The 25,414-nt window shown below is 38.1% G+C and overlaps 1 protein-coding gene across 1 annotated transcript in view; it reads right to left on the bottom strand.

Moving 5' to 3' along the window:
* Positions 1–13,567: 13,567 nt before the first annotated feature.
* Mccc2 (methylcrotonyl-CoA carboxylase subunit 2) overlaps positions 13,568–25,414 on the bottom strand; it is a 75,696-nt gene continuing 63,849 nt past the window's right edge. The window contains exons 14-17 of the mRNA XM_027927915.3: positions 23,726–23,882; positions 22,709–22,823; positions 18,527–18,612; positions 13,568–15,722 (exon numbers count right to left, since the gene is read on the bottom strand). Coding sequence (XP_027783716.1) covers positions 15,605–15,722; positions 18,527–18,612; positions 22,709–22,823; positions 23,726–23,882 — 476 coding nt within the window. The 3' untranslated portion in view covers positions 13,568–15,604. The remainder of the gene's footprint in view (positions 15,723–18,526; positions 18,613–22,708; positions 22,824–23,725; positions 23,883–25,414) is intronic.

Below are 25,414 nucleotides of genomic sequence, written 5' to 3'. Positions count from 1 at the left end.
CAGTGGTCAATGATGATGTTGTGTGTAATGTCAAAATGTCCAAGCTTTGGTGGATTGTATTTCAACAAAGTGGTTTAGTCCTAAGGCAGGAAGGAAAATAAATCGTTGTTTTTACCAGGTAAAAGCAAATTGCTACTGGTGATCCTTAAAAACTGAAAAAAGAAAATGTTTTCTGGGTCAATATCTGCATATTAGGTACCAGCCACTGTATGAATTTGCTCTAGTATATACCATATCTTGAGGACAGGTGAGATGGGAGTCATTCTCCAACATTCTTTTGCCTTTGCCAAAGCCAGAGAGGCAAGTTAAATGCAGGTGTGGTAAGCATCGGCACCTTGCATTTTTTAAGTCGTCAATTGCAGAAGAGTTGGTGCACTACGGTTGGAGAAATAAAAGATGCAAGGTGTCACCCTCTTTGTTCTATTTGTCCTTTAGCCATTTCTATGTTTGGATGTGAGGTGTCCTCCAAAAGCTCATGTTTGAGACAGTGCAAAGTCTAGAGGGGAAATGATTGGGTCATGAGAGCCTTAATCAGTGAATTCATCTCCTAATGGGATTACCTAAGTGGTAACTGAAGGCACACAGGGTGTGGCTGGAGGAGGTGTGGCATTGAGGGCGTGCCTTTGCTGGATATAATTTGTACCTGGTGAGTGAAGCCTCTCTCTCTGCTTTCTGATTATCATGTGATGATCTTTCTGCCACACTCTTCCACCATGATGTCCAGCCTCACCTCAAGCCCTGAGGAATGGAGCTGGCTGTCCGTGGACTGAGACCTCTGAAACCATGAACCCCCCAAATAAACTTTTCCTCTTCTAAAATTGTTCTTGGCAGGTCTTTTAGTCACAGCAATTTTAAAAACTGACTAAAACAATATATTGTTTGATTTTTTTTAATTTAAAAAAAATGGGCTGGGGATATAATCTGGCAATAGAATGCTTTCCTAGCATGCACGAGGCCCTAGATTCAATCTCCAGTACCACCATGAAGAAAAAAGTTAAAAAGTTTAAGCCAGGCTTTAAACACTTAGGGATGCCAAGAAAAGGCATGCAAATGTTATCCCCAATCCAACAAAAGTACTGAAGCAAGGGAAAGTGGTATTATCAAAAACTATCTTTAAGAAAGGTTGGGGGCCGAGGGCTGGGGGTGTAGCTCAGTGATAGAGCACTTGCCTACTAGCATATGTGAGGCTCTGAGTTCAATCCTCAGTACCACATGAAAATAAATAAATAAAGGTATCTATGACTAAATAAATAAATAAAAGAAAGGTCAGGGGAATGTGAATATGAGAGCATTGCAGTCTGGAAGAAGGATTGGACAGAGAAGAATCGAACTGCTATACTCAGGAGTCCCACAACTGGATGGTCCTGGATCTATTTCACAATGCAATTCAGAATCATCCTCACTGAAGTCCCAAAATATGTAAGTTAATCCCTCATCCGGCTCTCAAACTCACATAGATTTTTCCTCTTATTCATCTTCCCACCAGTTATCTTCATTGCCTGGAATGTAAAGATTGATCAGTGGTGCCACTTGCACTAAGCCCAATCTTTCACTAAGATCCAAAGCATCGTGATGAATGCCTGGTGTTTAATGGGCATGGAATGAAGGTATGAACTGGACAAGGTCATCTGAATGGCCAGCATGTTTCATGATGTCTTGGGGACTTCCAGGCACACTTCCCTGCTGGCAGCATCGGTGAGCGTGGAGGGAGAGGTAGTTAAGGGTTAACACCTTAACTTCAAGTCTTGGAAGTTATCCTGAATTTACAGGCCATATTTTAAAATATTCCCCATCAAATTTGATCCCCAAATTTTTATGACAAAAGAAAGGGATGACGATGAATGGAGAAGAGAGAAGTATTTGCCAAGAAAAAAATCCTGAAATGAATCAGTTTCCTGAGTCAGTGTGTCCCCAGTTGTGTTATGCTTACCAAGTACAATCCTCACATCTCTCTCCATAAAAGTAGATAGAGAGAGGCGGGGGAGACAGACCAATAAACAACACAGGCTGAATAAGCACGGAAACCTTGCTCTCAAATGCATGGGGATTGCAAACCCAGGGATCATATTTTTCAATAGTCAGAGGCTAAGCATATCAAATATAATATAGGCATGTGAGTATGTCTTACTTCAAAAGGAGTTTTAGAGAAGTTTATAAAAATAGATTTTGAAGAATTTTTGAGGAAGTAATTCATTCTTAAAAGAAGTCTCTTCTCAATCCATTGTGATTATAGAACATTTTAAAATTCTCCTACTACTTACAGGATATACTGAAGACGGCAGGAGACACTAGTATTAGTAATGGTACTTTCAGCTAAACTAAAAGAAAGTGCAATAAAAATGACTGAAGCATTAAAGAAATTTACTATCTGATACTGTGTGAAGCCCAGAAGGGCAACCCAAGGACAGTGGTTTTGTGGGTCAGTGATGTGACCCAGGAGTCAGCTCCTTCAACATAATCTGATCCCGAAATGTCAGCTCCATCCTCCTGTGAGTGGCAATGGGTTCCACCCATCCCAGAGTCATGTCCCCCTGCCACAAGATCCAAAGGAAGAGAGAGAAAGGTTTCTGGCTCTTCCTTGGGACAAGGAAATGTCTTCTAGAATCGCCCCTTAACGGAATTCCCTCCATGCCAGTCCTGGATCAATTACTGGGAAAGAGAATGGGAAACTTAAAAACCCATCAGGTCCACCTGGACCTGTGGCTTGACTGGCTTCTCCAAAGCACATGGATTCATTTGTAGGCACATATAACTGAAGAAAAACCGACTGGGCCTGTAAGAGGGAAACAGAGAAATGGATGCGGGGTTGACCCAAGTTTCTATTGTAACATCTGCACTGGAAAAATGGCTATGGTTCAGGAAACCAAGTTACATAAATAAATCATCGTGGTCAAAATAGGTAGAGAAAAATATCTAGCTCCAAATTTGGGAAGAAGATGATAAGAAAATGCCAAGACCTTACACCTACCAAAAAAAAAAAAAAAAAAGTCCAGTGATTGTATACGAAAGAAGAGGGCCTGGCCTCTAAGAATTTCCTGGAAGGCTCCATGAAATTTATAGAACTTTAAAGAATTCTTCCTGAAGCCGGGTGCAATAGCACACACCTGTAATCCCAATGACTCAGGAGGCTGAGGCAGGAGGATTACGCTTTACATACAGCAACGTGAACATTCATAAAAACCCACTGAAGGGATAATAGAATGAGAAAAATGAGGCTCAGATAGGTTGATACTTGCCCAGCTCACAATCTTAGTAACAGTGAAGGCAAAAATCTTTGTTTTGTTTATTTATTTTTATGTGGTGCTGAGGATCGAACTCAGGGCCTCTCATGCACGAGGGAAGCGCTCTGCCACTGGGCCTCAATTAAGAATTGTAAAGCAAAAAAATAAAAATAAAAATAAGAGAGCTCATATATAATGGCATAATTTGGCGTGAACATACTTTATATACAGAGTTATGAAAAATTGTGCTGTGAGTGGATATTATGAATGTAATTCATTCCACTATTGTCATGTATGTAAGAAATTAAAAAAAAACAGTGAAGGCAAGGTACACACCCAAGTTTATTTGATTTGAAAGTTTGTGCTCTTGGGTCACTCAATCTCTAGTATCTAGATTCTAGAGAAATGGAAAAATTAAGCTAATTAAAGCATGTTCCAATCCAAAAGTTCTAAAGTATTCCAATGTGGTTTTGGTAGATGCTTTCTCCATCTCCAATTAGTTAACCTTTGCTATACACTCACTCTGACCTGAGAGATCACCTAGGTTATTTGTCCGACCAGCACTGGCAGCCTCTACAGCCTTCTACTAAAAGCGAGGCTCACAGACCAGCGGCATCACTGAAAGCTCTCTAGAAATGCAGAGTCTCGGGCTCTAACCCATAAACTAGAGCCTACACTTTTATAAGATCCTGTCACGGTTTCAATACAATTTGTATTGTTCATGAGCTAGAAGCTTGGTTCCAGTGTAGCAATGTTGAGAGGTGGTTGGGACCTTGTCTTTAAAAGGGGCTAATGCTGGGCTAGGGCTGGAGCTCAGTGGCAGAGTGCTTGCCTAGCATGTGTGAGGCACTAGGTTCGATTCTCAGCACCATACAAAAATAAAAAACAAATAAAATAAAGGCATGCTGTCCATCTACAACTACAAAAAAAAAATTGAGGGGTTAATGCTTTTCTCCTAGCAGTATGTTCTTACTCTAATGAGAAGTCCCACAGATTGTTGTGAGCAAATCTGGCAGCCCCCCGAGTCCCCTGCTGCACACAGCCATTTCCCTTTTCACCTCTCTTCTGTGTTGTTGTGCAGCCTGGGGGCCTTCTTCAGGAAACCAACTATTTGGACACTCCATCCAAGAGAATCATGAGCCAAATAAACCTCTTTATAAATTACTCAGCTCCAGATATTTTGAAACAGACTAAGACAGATCCCCAGGTGATTCAAACATTAAAGTTTGCAGTTTTTCTCTACTGCATTCCTGACATCTGGGCTCCTCCTTAATCATTCCCAGAACCAGCTATTAACCTCACAGCCCCCATTATTGCAAAATTCTTGCTTAAACCTCCCATCATTCTGCCATCTCAATTTACAAATGACAACCCTTCAGTGCTTAGGAATATAATACCATTTCCCATAGTCCTTTCTCTCTAAGCTACAGGACTACTTCTTTTAACATCTAAGATCATGTTCTTTGTGTCCTCCAGATTAGTGGCACCCATTTTAAGATTTACTTTATGACCACCTGAAAACATCCAGGAATGGATCCCAGGAACCTATATATTTTGCATACTCCCCAAGTACAGCCAAGGCTCAGTTACCAGGCCTCAGAACCACTGCCCTGAATGCCCTCCAGTTTGTTAATATTCTTCATAGCATTTGGTTTATAGAACTGAAAACAATGGTCATCCCAAATAATAGGTATGGTCTAATCATATGGCCCACGATTAAGACTTTTTTAAATTAATATAGCCTACAGTGTAGATAGCTGTAAATAAGGAGACCCATTGCCTACTAATCCATGTCCAGCTTGTTGATAACCAAAATTCTAGGGCCTTTCTTTTTTCCTATATCAAGTCCTACTAAAAAACTGGAGTTCCCCAGTTCTACACATAAGCAATTTATTTTTTTCCTGAATTTAGATGTAGGATTCTGTATTTGATACTCTCAGTTTTCATCTTGTTTTGAACTCCTGGTTTAACCTACCCAGCATTTTGAATTGTATTTCATCCTTTTTTGGGAAACAGTGAGCTGGGAAAATGGGGTTCTAGTAAAGACATATGTGGGTAAAATCAGATTTGTTTGAGACAAATGGTACAAGTGGCTATGTGGAAGACTCTGCCCCACCACAAAAATGTCCCTGATATATATTTGTTGAGTTAACCAGTGATTCAATGACTGATGGCAGAAAGAGAGATTGGTTAGGAGGCTCTGATATTGATCAAATAAGCATGAAAGCCTATGTGAAGGGTAGTTCAATGATGAAGAAGGAGAATTTAGGGAACTTTGTGAGAGGTAGAATCACTAAGATTTATTGGGCAATTAGATGTCAGGGTGAGAAAGAAAAAAAAAAAAAAAAAAAGCTCAATGACATCCCTGTTCTGAACTAAGCAACGAGTCACTGAGAGCAGAATTAAATATTAAATGCACATCACCAAGGATGTATCTGATCAAAGGTAATTCCTGAAGATATTATGACCTTGAGGATATTATGTTAAGTGAAATAAACTAGACACAAAGGGATTACTGTATGATTCCATTTATACAAGGTGCCTAGAATAGGCAAATCCACAAAAATAGAAAGAATGGTGGTTACCAGGGGCTGGAAGAAAGGGGGAGTTATTGTTTAATGGGCAAGAATTTCAGTACTCCTGGGTGGCCCAGTACCCATCCACCTTCAGAGAGTCCTGGAGATGACAGGTGGTGATTGCCCAACAATGCACATGTACTTAACGCTCTGAATTGTACACTTAAAAATGGTTGCAATGGTGAGTTTTGTTATGTATATTTTACAATAAAAAAACCTCAAAACATAATAATCTCAAGTTATCAACCATCCATTTGAGTGACTAATATTTCCCTTTTAAAAAGTCTAGTCATGGTTGATTGGAAATGAGGAACTAACAGGAGTCCTCAGAGACCTAAGCGTCTGTTTAGCCCACTGAGAAGTTATAGCACAGGCACCAGAGCAGAAAGAAATGACTCAGAACAATCCTGTGGAAGCAAAATGTCAGGGTTGTTATGGCCCATTACGTAAAATACTTGTTTTTCTTGTTTGTTTTTGCTCTGATCTTATTTCTGTCCATCACCATGGATAAATCTCATTAGAAATTTCTAGCTCTTAGTATCCACTTTCAGCAGTTAGCTTGAAGTGAAATAGGAAGAGAAATCAAAATAAGGCAAACTTTTATCTGAGCTAGACCTAGAAAATGTATAGATACAATATAAAATCCAAGACATTAAGTTCATGGAAGTGTCTTGGAGGGAAGGGTTGCCCCATTTGGAAATCAACTGATGGTCTAGTCTTCCCCTGTGAAGTGACTCTCAGCTTGAGAACTGGAGTCAATTGAGAGCACTTTAAAAATGTCTGAAACTGGGCCTTAGCCTGGAAAAGTCTGATTTATTTCACCTGGAGTCCAGTGAGGCATCATTATTTTTCTCAATAAAATTTATTCAGGTAATTCTCATGTGCAGCTGGGATGTGAATCTCTGATGTTTTGAATACTTGCTGAGAAGTTAAAATAAATTCACCCCACCCCAAAAATGGGGGAGAGAAAGATATGATTATTTTTTAAAGGGTATAATAGAAGTGATAATATTATCAAAGCAGAAATTCATCCTAGAATCAAACTTTTGGAGCTGGGAAAGAATTTAGAGATCATCTAAGATAGTAGTTCTCAAAATGTGGTCCCCAGGCCAGCAGCAGCAGCATCTGCCAGAAACCTGGTAGAAATGTACATTCCGGAGCTCACTGCAGACCTATGAATCAGAAGCTGGTTCACAGCCAAGCACTCTTTGTGTTATGAAGCCTTCCAGGCAATTTTGATCAAGTTGAAGTCTGAGAACCAGTATTCTAGAACAGTTTAGGGACCTTTAAATAATTTCCCACCACTCCCCAGAGATTCTAATTTAAGCACAGATCTAGTCTGTACTGAGAGATGAGGAGAGGCTAACCCAAGGTGGTACAGTTAATGAGTGTCATCACCTGAACAACAATCCAAACCCTGTGATTCTAAATTGAGCTCTTTACAGCAAGTTTTTCTGATTCTTTTACTCAGGGATGCTAAACTCATTCCAGAACAAATTATGATCCCTGTGGAAGACTCCATTGTTCCTTTACTTATAGAGGTCAGTTCTAGGGACCTGATCATGTAGTTACCCTTTCTATATTCCTTATGGTGGAAACAGAAGGTTAGAAGACAGGTAACATTAAAAAACAAGATAAAGGGCTAGGGATGTGGCTCAAGCGGTAGCGCACTCGCCTAGTATGTGTGTGGCCCGGGTTCAATGTTCAGCACCACATACAAAGATGTTGTGTCCACCGAAAAACTAAAAAAAATAAATATTAAAAAATTCTCTCTCTCTCTCTAAAAAAAAAAATTTAAAAAACAAGATAAAGTAAAACAATAATAATAATAATAATTACAATACCAATAACTACAAAATAAAAATAGGAACCTCCCAAATATTTGCAAACATCCCAAATATTTGCAAATATATGATAAATGCAAGTGTTACTATTCATGTAAGACCTTCACTGTGAACTTAAGGCCAAACGAAGGTCACTGAAGGCTACCAAGAAGTATTAATGTGTTTTATATTTATAAATAGATAATGTGTTTTTTATTTCAAAAAAGCCAGAAGAATTTTTGAATGTTTTCATTGAAAAGAAATGATAAATGTTCGAAGACATATGCTTACCCTAACTTGAACATTATATAACATATGTGTTTCAAAACATCACATTGCACTCCTTAAATATGTATAATTTTTATGCTTCAATTAAAAAATTTAATAAAAATAAAAAAATAACAGGGCATGTAGAAAAAATAAAAAAAAGAAGTCACTTAGTTCTATCTTCTGACTCTTGACTGTATTTAAATTATTCCCACTGGAAAATTTTAACATCTTTAACTAGACTTCCAATTAAAAATAACCTTAAAACCTTGCTTGGTGACATATTTTAGTGATCAAAGTGTTGCAATAAATCAAGTTTCCCTTGTGACAATTTAAACACTCAATCTATCTGCACTGGTGATGGTGGTAAAGTCAGAGCCCTCTTCCTATGAATGCTCCATGTGCTAAAGGACCAATACCTCAGTTTACTCTTTCCTCTACACCATCTTTTTTACCTAGAAGAAAAATTTAAATGTAGGAAGGAGACAAAGGAAAAGAACAGAAAATACAATTTAAACTGAAAGCCTTCTGCTAAAGTTCTACATGCCTTTCCTCCCAGGTTTGATACTCCCAAATTCTGGGAAATCTGTAAATCTCAAATGTTATTATAAATTTACTCACCTATGAAAATTACCTTATGCCTATGTAATAAATAGATTAATAAAAGGATATATTTAACATTTTAAGAAACCTGTAATCTAGGGTACTTTCCAACATTATCTATTAACCATACAGTAGAGACCACGTCAGCCTAAGGAACCTGAGAATAACCAGACCACCAGAAATTTCTCAGATTGCCAGACTGATGTCATTCCCACATACCTTCCATTCCTCACCAAATTCCCTTTAAAAGAAGAGTCCAGGATCCCAAAGGCAGGTCTTACCCTCAAGAGAGCCTGTGTTCTCCCTGAATGAGTCTCTGCTTTCCTAAATAAATTTCTATCACTCTGACGTGTCCCTAAATTCATTTCTGCAACATTTGTCAAGAACCCCATTCATTCTGGACTGAGTTCCCACTCTTCCTCTGATGACAATTTTAGTGTCCCAATGGTTTCTTTCTGAACAGTTTTTCAAAAATGTACATAGTAAATCTTTCACAAAGTTTAAAAATATAGAGGAACTTTACTGTAAACTTTGATTTGCAGAACATACTTGGAGATGAGAGTTTCTTATTACAAGAGTTGGAACCTGATTCTGGCAAATTAAATAAATACAAATGTTGGAAGGATACAAGATGTCTCAGGCTTATAGATTCTCAGTAACCCGGGGAGCAAGAATGGATGAACAGCTTCTTTGGTCCACAGGAACAGCTCTGGGCCAGTCTTCCATCTTTGTCCCTCAGCTCAACAGTCAAACCACTGGAAAGTCCAACTGATCTCGTCTCCCCACACGTTCAGCTCTCAACTGGGGGTCAGGACTCTTTACCCGCACATTCACAAGACTGCACAGGAGAGGGGCAGTTCCCAAAGAAAAAGAGTGTCCTCACCAAAAGATGGAGGGGTGCCAAGCAGTGAAATGCCCTCTCCAGTCCCTGGCTAAGTGCCGCACCCAAAGCCATCCCAAAGTAAGCTCTTGTAAAAGTTTGTTCATTTGAACAAAATAAACTCTAAAAAAGTGAAGAATGAATCATCCCAGTGAGTGGTTCCACCATGAGTCCCACCGATCCCTCTGGTATGCGCTGCTGTGTGGAATAAAAAAGCTCTCAGCACAACCTCTGTCCCACTACTACTGACTAGCAGAGAACAGGGAGGTAGAGAAAGACCTGGGCACTTAGAAAGAGGGAACAAAACAACTGCTTGGCCCGAGAGGCGATTTTGGTTCCCTTTCTTCTTCCTCAGGTTCACACAACTTTTTAGTAACAGACTGGTCTTCTCAGTCCAGTGTTGTTTCCATAACTGTGACCTCCCATACATTCATGCTGGGTCTTCACAACTTGCTAATGTGACATGGTCACTTAGATACAACTGTTATGGGCCAGGCTATATGGGCAATGACCAAACAGACTCCATATTACCCTGAGACTCCATATCACATAAGAAATGCTTCTCCCTTGGAAAAGCCCCAACTCTGTACCCATTAATATTTACCTAGCATAGCATACTTGGCAACCCAAAATAGCAATTCTTATACAATGTAAAATTGTTCTCTTTGCTTTCCATTTTTCTTGGGCAATGTACCTTGTCAGAGATTGTCTAGACGTTAGTAACCATTCTCTAACTTGTACTCCACTAGTGTCATTTTGACCCACTTCCCTTGCTTGCTTGCTGCTATGCCAACCTGGAAAGTCCTGTGGGAAATACCAATGTATCCATTGCATTGTCTCACAGACTGTTCAATCCAGCTTCTGTACCTGCTTGCTTACAGCTACGTCAACCCAGATGTAGTTTTTGCCTTTAAATATCCTAAAATGCTCAGGCATGGGGCTGCTCCTTGCAGAGACAGTTATGGGTCCTGCGGGGAGCAGTCGCTGGCTGGTCAGCTAAATAAAGACTCTTCAATTTGGACAAAACTGGGACTTGGTGTGTTTTCTGAGTGACCTGCCCCACAACACAACTTTTAACCATTAAAGGAAACAATGGTTTATTCTTAACAACTTAATTCTATAGAAACTATTTCAGTAGTTTTGAAAGCACCAGGATCATGATAATATCCAACAATACCTGTAGCATAAAAATACAATTATAGAACAGAATTTAGCAAAAAGTCTATACACTTTGACCCAACTATCCCACTTGGAGAAATTTACCCTAGGAAAATAATCACATAATCACATGTATGTAAATAAACAGGAAAGATGCTCATTGCAACATTACCTGAAATACTGTCAGTGGGGACTAAGAAATAAGCAGCCTGTAACAATAGGGGAGCAGTTACATGACATCTGTACAATTTAATACCATGCAATATCAAAATTGGCAGAAGAAATATTAAATGACATGGAAACATGTCAATATATTTATAATACATTAAGTGAAAATGCAGATCACAGAGTAAGTTGGAATACATCATCTTTGCAAAACAAATTCTTTTTAAAAAAAATTTTATTGGTTTTAATTAGTTATACATGACAGTACAATACATTTGGAGTTGGAGAATATCATATTAAATGAAATAAGCCAATCCTAAAAAACCACAGCCCAAAAGTTTTCTCTGATATGCGAATGCTAATTGACAATAAGGTGGGGTCTAGGGAAGAAGAGAGTGACTTTAGATTATGTAGAGGGGAGTGAAGGGAGGAGGGGATATGGGGATAGGAAGGACAGTAGAATGAAACAGACATTATTACCTTATGTACATATATGACTACATGACCAATATGTATAATATGTACAATCAGAAAAATGAGATATTATACCCATTTATGTATGATATAGCAAAACAAATTCTTAAAAGTAGAAAAAAATACAAGAAAACATTAATAGCAGCAGTTCCTTCTGGGTGGTAGGATTATGGAGATTTTTTTTACTGCTGTTTTTCACCTTATTTTTTTTTTCACTTTGTCCCCCTAAATTTTCCGTAATAATTAAATTTTTAATTATTTTAAATCAAGTTATTTTTAAGTTACTGTCTTATACAGGGATGTGATTAATAAAACTATGGTTGAAAAATGTTGAATACATTTCCTACAGAGACGTCTTGCTATTAGTCTACTTGTTTTTTAAGTTCACTTCTTAAATTAATACTTACTGAATTACATGTTTAAAATTATCTTTTTTCCAACTTAATTCTAACAAGTTGTTCTGGGCATATTTTCCCTTTTTGGTAACTTCTTTTTGAAATCACAGCCTTCTAAGATCTTAATGGTCCTCAAAGACACCTAAGGAACACGACAAAACTATTATCTGGGTCACTTTTGAGAGAGCTGACAAACTGAACAGCTGAGCTATTGTGGGCACAACAGCAAATATAATCATCCCTGCCCTAGTAAGCCCTCCCCACTACCCCGTGTCAATTAGATCTCTCTCAAAAATGCTAATGTGGATTTTGTGATTGGTATCATACTGAAATCTACATTAAAAGTTACAAAGCAGGTATCTTGGATACTGGCTAGTAAAAATTATCAAAAGCTGACACATTAAAAGTACTCAGTCCAGGGGCTGGGGTTGTAGCTCAGTGGCAGAGCACTTGCATTGCAAGTGTGAGGCCCTGGGTTTGGTCCCCAGCACCACGTAAAAATAAAAACAAATTAAAAAAAGAATAATAAAGATATTGTGTCCATCTACAACTAAAAAAAAAAGTTAAAAAAAAAAAAAAGTACTCAGTCCATGGTAACAATGAATTCCAGATAGACTGATCCAGATACTCCAATCTGCCCAGGCAGTTTCAGTGCAGACCTGACCCCTATGAAGTCACTGGTAGATCATTTCACTCTCAGACATGTCCCAGTGTGGATGATAAATTACCTTCATTACAGGGCCCATCATCTGGAATGTACATTTGTGTAGAAAGGTAAAAGGTGGAAAGAAATTTCATTTTGCTGTTAACAACTTTATGCTTAGTGTGCTGATCCCAGATATAAGGGAACTTGAAGCCCATTAGTTAAAAACAAACTAATTCTAAGTGTTTTGTGGAAAGGCTTTTTATCAAAACAATACAAACTTGGATCATTATTCCTTGCACTTATTTTATAACATATTTAAGAATATGACACTAGGCTATGATTAGCTACTTCATTTTACTTAAATTATAATTTGAAAACATTTTGAAAACTGAAAACAAAAGTAATCTTGTCTCTTCATTCTTTAAGTACTGAGAAGCAAATTTAGAGACCAATTAGCTCTCTAATTAGCTGTACAGTTCTTAAAATTTTATGTAACTCATGTCCTTCTAACTGAATGCATAAGTCAAAATGCAAAAAAAAAAAAAAAAACTTTTTGGTAAAAGTTGCAGTTATTATTGGATAAATTATAAAAATAATCTAATTTAAATGTGGTTTTTAGTGATGGCTGTCATACTTCTAAAAGAGAAAGGAAGAGCACGCCCCAAATAACCAAGAATCATTAACTTGATAGTTCCTACCAAATAAATATCACCTAGATTATATAAAGAAAACATTTTCATTTTCTGATGGATGGAATTTTTAATTGAAAATGTAATATAATCTTAGAACTTACTTAATGTGGTGTTTCCACCATCTTGGAGCCTGTGAAGGCCTCCTAGGAACAGGATTCCTAAAAGGCAGAAACATCTGGAACATTCTTGCTAGCTAGAAACAAGGTCTCCAGAACTAAAGGGAGCACACAGCTCTTCTTAAAATTGGAGGTGTTTATGCCTGAGATGGAACTAGATTCTACTTGGGCAAAAGATGTACTATGTCTACAAAGCAAGAAAAAAACAGTGACTCCTGACAGCAAAGTGAACAAAACCAGAGTCCTCTGGGGAAAGGTGACTTATGTCGACGTTAACAGTGAGGTGGCTTGTGCCAAATCCAAAGCAGCCTTCATAACCAAGGCCACTGGACACAGAATTCTTTTGATGCTCTACCTTCAAGGATTTAAACTAATGAAAAATAGTTAAGTTAAAGTGGACTTGTGGGGCTTTTGTTTAAAAAAAAAAATACCATGTTCCTTCTGAAAATGAAAACTACCTTTCAATCATGATTTTCTGTCTACATGTCACCCCATAAAAAGTTAAACTGACTTCCTGATATACAGGAAGTCTAAACAGAACATCATATACAGACATTTGAAATATTAATTTTATTAAGAAAACATGATAGTTGTATCAAGTTGTATAATCAAACACCTAATTTTAAAATTTTATGTCCTGAGGACATCAATTATAATATGGACATTTTCATTCATTCAACAAATATTGAGCCCCTCAAGTGCCAGGCACTGTAGACACAGGATAAACAGATCCTTGCTTTCGTAGAGCTTACATTCTAGCAGTGGGCAATGTTAAAGAAACATTTATGACACAATGATGAATTTGTGATAGAGGCATATGATGTTTTACAAGAGCACACAGTAGGGAAGCCAGCCCAGTCCAGGGAAGTCACAGAAACATTCCTAAGGAAGTAGTGTTTATCAAAGAGAATCAAGAGCTTAAGCTGAAGGACAAGTGCTGAAGAAGTAAGAGGAGAAGAGTTCAGGTCAAGGGAGCCTTGTATATCTTTTGGTGGAAGAACTTAGGAGGTTCAAAGACCTGGACATCTAGAATGGCCAGAGCTATTGTCCTGTGAAAAGAGGAGTCAAAGAGATGAGGTTAAAAAAGCAAAGATCAAGCAAGATTATGGAGGCCATTGGGGCCAGCTGGTACTTCACAAGAAACCACTGAATGATTTTAAGGAAGGGAGCAGTCTGACCAGATGTGTACTTTAGGGTGGCCTCTCTAACTCGAGAGGTGAACAGACAGGATGAGGTAAGACCAGATGCAGCAGACCACTCCTAAGGCCCATGCTGGTAAGAGACAAATATAATTGGAGGAGTTCAAGAGACCATCAAGGAGGCAAAGTTATAGCACCTGATGACTGAATTGAGGCTCCTCCAAGACAACCAGGTGGATGTCCAGTAGACATGTTTTATAAGAGCACACAAGTGTAGAACCAGGGAAGAACTATGCTAGGAAGAGCCAATGCAGGAATGCATTTAGATGGGACTGAAGCCATGAGAGGGGCAAAATGGCCCAGCAAGAATGCACGTGTTTTATGCCATGAGAAATATGTGCATTTAATAATATGGGCCAGGGGCTGGGGGGGAGGAGAAAATGGGAGCTGGGGGTAGGGGGAAATGGGAGATATTGTTTAATGGACACAGAGAATCAATGTGGGACAACGACAAGTTCTAGAGATGGATGGTGGTGATGGCTGCACAGTAATATGAAGGTACTTAATGCCAGTGAACTGTACACTTAAAATGGCTAAAAGGGTTGATTTCTTACATTAAAAAAGGAGATACTTTTGTGTTATTTGTATCTTTTCAGTATAAGAATGTATTTGTGTATTCCTAATGAAAATTAAGACAAATAATAAAAGTGGGGGAAATCAGGAGATGAAGAGGATTCCACAAGGGAAACTAAAAAAGAAAGGCTAAAGGGATTTATGGAAAATCTAGAGGGTTAAGTATGAAAGCCAAGGATGCAGTTCAAGGAGGGAGTGTTCAATCCAACAGAATGCTACTGAAAAGTCAGATAAGGCTGGGAAACACTCCACTGGCTTCAGCAACATGGAGAGCAATGGTGACCGGACAGAGCTGTTGGCAATGGAAGCCAGAGAGGGGCAGAACAAGGAGAGAATAGGTTAGAAAGCAGGGCCCCCAGTGCAGACAGTGAGAAATCTGATTACTATGGGAAGGAGATAGGATGGTGACTGAAGAGAAAGGTAATAGATGATTCTTTAAAATAACTTAAAATATCATCAAGCCTAATCAGCAAAACAATCATTTCAGCAAATATAAACTTTATATTAATAATCTCAACCACACTGGAATTTATAGATTAAAGAACTTTTTATATTATTTGTAGGATATAAAGGATAATTAGTCTCTTCATTTCATGGGTGATAAAATTGAGCCACAGAAAAATTTCTCTAAGAAAATTTAAAAGGAATTGATGCTCATCAAATAAATATCCTCATTGATTTTTTTTTAAGGTAGAAAAGTACAATGCATTATATTAAGAACAAAAAATCACAGAAACACATTCAAAAATCTAAAATTTTAAGGTTACATATGATAATTTTTGGCACATGTCCAACAGAACACATTTTATATTCCAGCTACATCCTGAAAACGCCAAAGTCAGTCTTCTGGATGGGGGCGTTGAGGGCTGCACTAATACTGAGACCCAGAACCAATCTGGTGTCCACTGGATCGATAATCCCATCATCCCACAGCCTGACAAAAGAATAAAAACATGGGTTATTATGAACCTACCACCAAACCACCATTTATACACACCATGAAGAGTCTTCTTCAGGTAATATACAGATCTACTGATTATCATCTTCATTACTTGAATCTCACAACAGAAACCATGTACAAGAGATGGGAAAAGGGAAAGAAAAATAGTGACTTTCACCCCAGGTCACCACAGAATGTTGTACCAAGCTTAAAGTGTTAGGAACTATTTACATAAGAAATCTCAATCCCTATTTTAAATTTTTTTTTTACTTATTTCAGGAAAAGCCTTCCTGTCCCTTTTCTGCCCTCACAAATGTACAAACCAAGTTGGTGTGCTTCTGCCATTACTAAGGAGAGCCACATGAACCAAGTAAAAATGTTAAGCCACTGTCTTCCCTGGGAAAGGTATAATTCTCCAAACCCCCAAACTCTTAAACTATGAAAGTTATGGAATAGGCTTCAATATATTTCATTAGTAAAATAAATGCCTTCAAATGTAGTGCTTTATTCTTGCTATGATAGGAAAACTAATAGCCCACTGATTTCAGAAGAAACATCTAAGTAGAAATTTTAGTTTGCTTTTCATCATCAACCTTCAAATTTATAAAGAAAAAGGAGTGAAAAATATTATGTTTTAAAGGTCATTAGGAGGTGGCAGTATTGCTTTCTTTAAACAAACGACCTTCAATACCTAGACAACACATCAATTATTAAGCCATCGACAAACAGGAATCAAATCTTTTCTCATAAAATATTCATAATATGGACCCTAAAGTATCAATGGCCAATAAAAAGTCACACTTGTAATCTGTTGACAGGTAAACTGGTCACACCCCTTCTGCAATCTGCAGCAGCATGATCCCATAGGCATGATGACAGAGGGGCTGGTTAATCACATCCATTAAAAGACTGCTCCAGGTAGGATGTTGTCATCCAATGCCTGATAAAGCTTGACTATAAAAACAACTGAACAGAAGTAAACTAGCAAGCTATACAGGTCACTTGGAAGAATAAGGAAAATATTGGAAGGGCTGGGGATATAGCTTAGAGGTAGGGCACTCACGTGGGCTGCATGAGGCCCTGGGTTTGATTACCAAGTGCCACAAAATCAAAAACACTGGAGATTCCAATAGCGGGTGATGATTGAGCTCTCTGAAAAGCCAGATCTAACCATGTTCATGCCAAAGCAGGCCAGGGTATTGCTGTTAAACTAAGATCTACTAAATCCAAGGACAACATCATAAGCCAGCCGGAAAGTCCTTTCATCTTTGAGAGAAAGTTCCTCTCTGTGTGCCATCAACCGTTTCAACAGAAGGGTGAAGCATCTACAGATTAACAGAGGGATCTTTCTATCTTTCAACATTTATTTCTAAATCTTTCAACATTTATTTCCAAAACTAAGTCTATCTGGGCCATTTGCTCTTTTGCTTTGAATGTAGTCCATTAAAAAAAAATAAGGTTATTATGGAAATAATAAAGGATACAATCTTTCCCAAGAGATGACATTGCTTAGCCAGAACCAAAAAACAAGTTAATGGTTCACACAGAACTCTCTATTTTTCAAAGTTTAATATTTAAACTGTAACTGGACATTTCAGTCAAAGTCCTGTGTGAAAAAAAACTGTCAGCGAGCTTACAACATATACTTTACATTTTATCTTCTACAGTAAATATCTTCTACAGTTTTCTATTGCTTTTTTGCCTCTACTGGCTCTTACATAAATCTGCTGTGTGATAGCAAAAGGAGGAACAAGTTTGTTTCTCAAATCAATAACTATAAAATATTTTGCTCTTAATTAAGTGAACTAATAAGCCAACACAGCAAAATATACCTGTAAATCTGTTTACATATATATTTAGCAAAATTTATACATATTTAGCAAGGAGACACATAGGTTTTAAAAAAAAATCCAAATGTCATTATCTGAATTTTAATTATGGTCTTGAAATTCAACACGTTCATTCTTTGCACCCCAGTGCTAATAGCCAGCTACAAAGAGGCACTTCAAATCGTTGAAATGGATTCTAACTTTTGGTTTTCTTTTCTCCGTATCTCTCCAGTAAATGGCATAAATCACAGCATAACCTAATTTTAAAAGACACAAATACTTGCTTTTTTCCCTCTGCCCATGGGATGAAAGAAAGACATGAAGCTTAAGTCTTCAGAATGCAGAACATTAAAGTTGTTGGAAAAAAAGATGTGGAAGCACACACCAGGAAGTCTCCAACTGAGACAGACTGGGATAATTTATTACCTCATTAAGTGGCATAAAAAACAAACAACCAACAGCTATAATGGTGTGAGGTAATTATGTGACACATGGACCCTGGCTGTGACTGATCACCTCTGAGTACATGAGCACACTTGTTAACAAGGACTGATAGGTGTTCAAACCATCTCATGCTTAAAATGGGGTTAAAAACAAAACAATGAGAAAGAGAGATATGACAGGAACCCATGTTTTTAAGGAAAACTCAGCATTAACTTCAGCATTAACTCTTATTCCCAGCTCTCAGAATGGCCCAGCTCTGGTTACGGGGCCCCTCCAGTCTCTGTATACCCCAACCAGGGGTGAGTTGGGGCAGGGGTGCAGAATCACCCAATGATACTATACCTACAATGCAGGGAAGCCTGGAGGAGGGGCAGCAGTTTAGCAAAAAGAGACAACAGTACAAAATTAAGTTTGTCCAGAGGTTATTTTTGATTCCTCTGGAGGCTGACCATCCTGATTGTTGGGGGTCTCTGCAAAGCTGCCAGAAGGCACCCAGCAGGGAAGGAGTGATTCTCTGGCTCCCACCTTGCACTGGAATAGTAAGGGTTCCCTTCCTCTTCAAACCGCTTAATGATTGGCTCTTTTAAAGCTGCTTCATCAGCACTGGACAACTGAAAGAAAAGGAGCCATGAATAAGTCATTGTCTTTGGAATAATTGATACCATTTAGAAAACCTCAAAAAAACAGACAGTAAATCCCATGAACAATAACGCTACAACCAACATTTTTGTGGTGAGGTATTCATTACAAGTGATACTTTAAGATGCATGATCTCTCCTGACACAGAAGTACCAAATTATTTTACCATTACTTCTTCCTTATCAGAAACAGCATCCTGAGACCATTTAATGAAAGGTTCAAACCCAGGATAGCATGTACCACTGTATTCCAGCAGGGTAAAATAATGGATGTGAATTACAGAGTAAAACAGAAGAGCTACATTATTTTTAGCAGCCTCTGGTTAAGAACATAAAGAATTGTAAGATTTTCCTTCAAAATAACCGATTTCTGTCTTATCTTTTCTTTATTTTTTTCATTTGTAGTACTGGAATTGGACAGGGCCTGTCCTACATTAGGCAAGTGTTCTACCACTTTAAAAATTTTTAAAGCTTACAGGGGGTTAAAATAAATAGCTGAGAGATGGTTTCCCTCGCTGAAAATTTAATGGTTTTCCTATTGGCATTAGAAAGACCAAGTGATAGTTATTAGCTCAGATGTAAAAGATATTTGGAACTTATTTTGCCATCTTAAAAAATATTTTCAACTTAAAAAAAACTGCACCAAAACAAATTACTTATTTCAAATAAATTCTACCTTCTTTTAATACTTTAATATTATTTAAATATTTTAATATCATTTTATAGGTCAAGAATTTGGAGTAAGAACCACTAGCACACTGTACTTTCCTTTCATATATACAAAGGAATGAATTTACAAATCTGTGTATCAATTAGGCAAATAACAACTATTTAACAAGGGATCACTATGCTAGGCTTCATGAAGTTTAAGATATATCTTCAAAACACCAGGTAGCATTTCATACCCTACCTTCCCCACCTCCACTACCTTCCCCACTTCCCCTACCAACGCCACCATCCTTGGCCCCCTCCCAACCAGATCCTGACACACACACACACACAAACAAACCTATCCTTTTCCTTTGATACTAGTTGGTACTAAAGTGAATCTAAAACCTCAGTGTAAGTCTACATAGTTCCTGCTGCTTTGCAAAGACAATCAGGGATGTAAGGCAGAGGTGAATGCACTCAAGGAAGCAGGAACCACCTCTCCAGCTTTATATTATCCCTAACTCTGCAAACTAACTGGTAGACCAGGTGATTTCAGAAAGGCAGGATAGAGCCCAAGAAGGCAGGGCCTCCTCCATTTTATACTTTCTTTCTCTGATGAGACAACAGTTCACCTAAGCAACTTCAGAAACACACATTCCTAAACACTTGTCCCCCAGCCTTCAAAAATGTTGGTGCCTCCACAAAACAGTTAAAAGTTATAACTAAAAAATATTAATGCCAAATTTCAGAAGAATCTGAGACACAAACAAAAGAATCCAGCCAGGCACACATCTGTAATCCCAGCAGCTCAGGAGGCTGAGGCAGGAGGACCACGAGTTCAAAGCCAGATTCAGCAATTTAGTGAAGATTTAAGCAACTCAGTAAGACCCTGTCTCTAAATAAAATATCAAAAAAAAAAGAGCTGGGGATATGGCTGAGTGGTCGAGTGCCCCTGAGTTCTATCCCCAGTACCAAAAAAAAAAATCCATTATAAAAGCAGCCACTTGGGTTAGGGTTGTAGCTCAGTGGCAAAGCACTCACCTAGCATGTGCAAGGCCCTGGGTTTGATCCTCAGCATCACATAAAAATAAATAAAATAAAATAAAGGTATTATGTCCAACTACAACTAAAAAATTTAAAATTTTAAATAAATAAATAAATGAAAGCAGCTGCTTGCTGACTTGCCCTTCATCAAGTTTCCACTACTCTTTCCATTTTTCTTTAAACTTTCTTGGAACACAAATGTTATTCAATTCTCAGTAAATGACTGATTCCGTCCACTCGAGGTATCCTTAACAATAATCTACAGGTAAAAATAGAGAAAATAAAATTTTGCTGCTTTCAGTCATAAAATCAAAGAAGTAAATCAGATTTATTGAAATTTCACTAACTGCAAACAAATAAGAATCATCTGAGTGCCTCAGGCACTCAGAGTTCTGAAAAAACTATAAAAAGTGACCAGAGATGGAGGCGGAGTTGTGGCTCATTGGTAGAACACTTGCCTAGCATGTGTGAGGCACTGGGTTTGATCCCCAGAATCACATAAAAAAAACTAAATCAAATAAAGGCATTGTGTCCATCTACAACTAAAAATATTTTTTAAAAAATGTGATCAGAGATGTACCTCAGATGAAATCACTTTTAAAAAGAAAGTCAGACATGTAGATCAATGGTACAGAATAGAAGACACAGAGAACAACTCACATAAATATGGTTATTTTATACCACACAAAGGTACTAAAAACATGCTTTGCAGAAAACACAGCCCCTTCAACAAATGGGGCTGGAAAAACTGGAAATCCATCTGTAGCAAAATGAAATTAAACCTCTATCTCTCACCCTGCACAAAAATCAACTCAAAGTGGATCAAAGATTTCAGCATTAGAACAGAGACCCTATGCCTAATAGAAGAAAAAGTAGGACCAAATCTCCACTATGTCAGCTTAGGACCCGACTTCCTTAACAAAACTCCTACAGTGCAAGAATTAAAATCAAGAATCAATAAATGGGATGAATTCATGGGCTGGGGCTGTAGCTCAGTGGTAGAGCACTTGCTTAGCATGCATGAGCCACTGGGTTCGATCCTCAGCACCACATAAAAATAAACAAATAAAATAAAGGCATTCTATCCATCTACAACTAATAAATAAATAATTAAATAAATAGATGGGATGGATTCAAATTAAAAAGCTTCTTTTCAGCAAAAGAAACAATAATGCAAAGAGAGAGCCTACAGAATGGGAGAAAATCTTTATCACATGCACCTTAGATAGAGAGAGCACTAATTCCCAGGATATATAAGAACTCAAAAAACTTAACACCAAAAAAACAAATAACCCAATCAATCAATGGGCTAAGGAACTGAACAGACACTTCACAGAAGAAGAAACACAATCGCTCAATGAATATATGAAAAAATATTCATCATCTCTAGTGATTAGAAAAATGCAAATCAAAACTACTCTAAGATTTCATCTCACTCCCATCAGAATGGCAATTATTGAAAATACAAGCAATAATAAGTGTTGGCGAGGATGTGAAGAAAAAGGTTCACTTATAAATTGCTGGTGGGACTGCAAATTGGTGCAGTAAAGAGATTCCTGGAAAGTAGTAAGGAGATTCCTCAGAAAACTTGGAATGGAACCACCATTTGACCCAGCTATTCTACTCCTCAATTTATACCCAAAGGACTTAAAATCAGCATATTACAATGATGCAGTTACATCAATGTTTATAACAGCTCAATTCACAATAGCTGAACTATGAAACCAACCTAGATGCCCTTCAACAGATGAATGGATAAAGAAAATGGGGTACATACACACAACGGTACATTACTCAGCCTTAAAGAAAAATCAAATTATGGCATTTGCAGGTAAATGAATGGAGCTGGAGAATATCATGCTAAGTGAAATAAGCCAAACCCCCCAAAAAACAAAGGCCAAATGTTTTCTCTGATAAGTGGATGCTAATCCATAATGGGGGTGGAGGTAGAAAAGAATGTAGGAACTTTGGATTGTGCAGAGGGGAGTGAGGGAGAGGAAGGAAAGAAGTGTGGGGATGGGAAGAACAACGGAATGAGATGGACATTATTACCCTATATACATGTATGATTATACTACCGGTATGACTCTGCATGTTCAGCCAGAGGAAGGAAAAGTTGTGCTCCATTTGTGTACAATGTGTCAAAATACATTCTACTGTCATGTATAACTAATTAGAACAAATTAAAAAATAAAATAAATAATAAAGTAAAAAAAAGAAAGTCAGAAAATATGTGTGTGAGCTTAAATTGCTGAAACGACTCCTGGATCAGCATCTTCTCAACCTTCCAGAGGGATTATGGGTACTCTGCTCCTAGACTCCAGTGTGTTCATTGGTGAAAGCCAGATCCAGAAGGAGAAGAAATGTCATTTACCTGTTTCCCCTCTCGTGCTTTTTGGTCCTTTGCGATCGTAGCTAACACATTGGCTGCCTGCTCTCCTCCCATCACTGAGATACGAGCATTTGGCCACATGTAGAGAAATCTTGGGCTGGGAGAAAAAGAATGATCTACTTAATTCAATGCACAACACAGACTTTTCAGAGGACACATTTTTTAATAAGTGGTTCTTATTAAAAAGAACCTTCTTTTAAATAAGTGGTTCTTATTTCCAGGGGCACATTATAATCACCTGAAGAGGTTTAAAAAATATATAACAATGAACAATGTCTGGAACCCCCACTGCAGACCAATCTCCAGAGGTGGGGCCTCTGCATGCATGTGATTTTTAAGTTCTCCAGGTGACTCATTATGGGTATAAAAGTATTCATAATATCTTCTTATCTGTGGTCATGTTCCATTCCTGATTTTGGCTATACATGCCTATGTTCAGTTTGATGGAGAGATTATCAAGTTTGTTAACTTTTCAACTTAAGTTTGTTAATCTAACAACTTTGGGCTTTACCAATTCTTCTACCTTATGTTTGTTCCTCACTATATCTTTTCTATTGTTCTTGGACTTAAGATGCTGTTCCTCCTGAGCTGGATGCTCAGCTCATTGATTTTCATCCTTGCTCTTTACCTAATATATACTTTTTTTTTTTTTTTTTGGCTAGGCAATGTAGCTCTACGACTGAGCTATGTTGTCAGCCCCCAAGTATACATATTTAAGACTGTAAACCTTCCTCAAAGCAAGATCTTAGCTGCATCACACAAGTTTTAATGTATAGACTTTTCATTAACAGCCATTTCAAATATTTCCTGATTGCCACTGTAGATTTTTTCCAAACAGAACCCTTAGCATTAAATGTAATTTCATTCCTCTAGATGATACCAATTATATATAACTGATCAAGATTTGTGAATGCCATCATTTCAAACATAAAATGACCACTTATGATAATACCTCAAGCATGCTTCTGTCTTTCAGAGAAAATCATGACAACCACCTACCTATATGCTCTGCCACACATCCCATAATTTCCAGCCCCATACGATCCCCCAATAATGATGGTTATCTTAGGCACGTTGGCACAGGATACAGCAGCCACCATCTTGGCACCATCCTTGGCGATTCCTTCGGCTTCATACTCTCTACCAACCATGAATCCTAGGAGAGAGAACAGAAAGGAGCCTCAGGGTGACGGGCCTGATGTGCAATGCCAACTCCACCAAGGTTCTGGAAGGTCAGCTTGTTTTACACTAATTTTCCTAAAAGTCTCACTCTAACAAAATATTTGTATGTGAAATATGTCCCCAAAAAGTGTGTTAAATAAATTTTTTCATCACTTTTAAAATTTTCTTAGAACAATTCATTTGGATACACAGAGAGATCCCCAAACAACAAAAGGAAGCAATCTCTCTTCAAGAAATCACCTCCAAGTAGAGGCTTGATGATGAGAGCTTGTGACACGGCCACCTAAGGAAAAAGCACTGTACCAAGCCACACTGTGAGGGCTTCCGTATCCAATGATCCAGTTTAAAATAAAGGCTGTTCCTTCTGCAGGATGGCTTTAAAACTTTGATGAAATAAAGATTACTATTTCATGGAGATGCTGAGTCCCTGCCAGTGACTCAATAGCAATTGTTTTTCATTGAAATTACAAGATTCTGGGCTGGCGCTGTAGCTCAGTGGCAGAGCGCTTGCCTTGCACATGTGGGGCACTGGGTTCGATCCTCGGCACCACATAAAAATCAACAAATAAAATAAAGACATGCTGTCCATCTATAACTACAAAATTTAACATAAAAAAAAAGAGAAAGAAATTACAAGATCCTCTACTTCAAGCTCCCAACTCTGCTGAAACAGCATTACAGCTTCACTGGGTCTCCTGGGACTTGGGCTCCTCCCTCTCCACCTTAGAAACACCAAGTCAGGTTCACTTGTCCCCTTCCCCAATCCAGTCTCTAGAGAAGACATTTCTTTCATCCATGAATGTAGACTCACTTGCCTAACTGACTGCCTAACTAGCCTAACTCACTTGCCTAACTAGTCTATCTCACTTGCCTAACTAGCACTATTCCTGCTGTGCACATCTCCAACATCAGGTCATCCAATTCAATTCAACAAATCCTGATGGAGCATCTGTACTTGCTGTGGCTACCACAGGTACAACAGCACAGTCCTTGCCTTTACTGGGTGCTCTCTCTTCCTCCAGCTAATCATCTCAGCCAGAGGAGCTCCAACTCCTTCAGCCTGCATCCCAGTACTATTTAAAGCCCAGCTCACTTTCAAGGGCCTGATTCCTCCTTTTTAGGAAGGCCTGCCTGATCCAACAACTAATACAAAGCATCCACCTCCTGAGCCTGAGGTGACCATATATGAATTACTTGGAAGATTGAGGGGGGAAGTTTTTTGCTAGTCAATACACATGAGTGCTACCTCTATGTTAGACACAGTGCAGAGTCACAGAATTCTAGGTAAGAGAACTTTGAAGCTGTAAGAGACTTTAAAATCACTCCACCCACCATGTGAAGATCATCTATGAAGCATGAAGTCTAGGGAGGTTACAGAACTCACTTTAGTCATGCCATTCTTTGGAGTCAAAACACAAATCCCCACACTTTGGCTCAGGATGTGCATGTACATTTTAAAAAGATATTGTTTCAGGTAGAATCAACTGCACAATAAAAGATAAATGG

Source organism: Marmota flaviventris, chromosome 5 (genome assembly GCF_047511675.1).
Source record: "Marmota flaviventris isolate mMarFla1 chromosome 5, mMarFla1.hap1, whole genome shotgun sequence".
In the NCBI taxonomy this organism is placed as follows: domain Eukaryota; kingdom Metazoa; phylum Chordata; class Mammalia; order Rodentia; family Sciuridae; genus Marmota; species Marmota flaviventris.
This window is presented reverse-complemented; position numbering and strand designations above follow the sequence as displayed.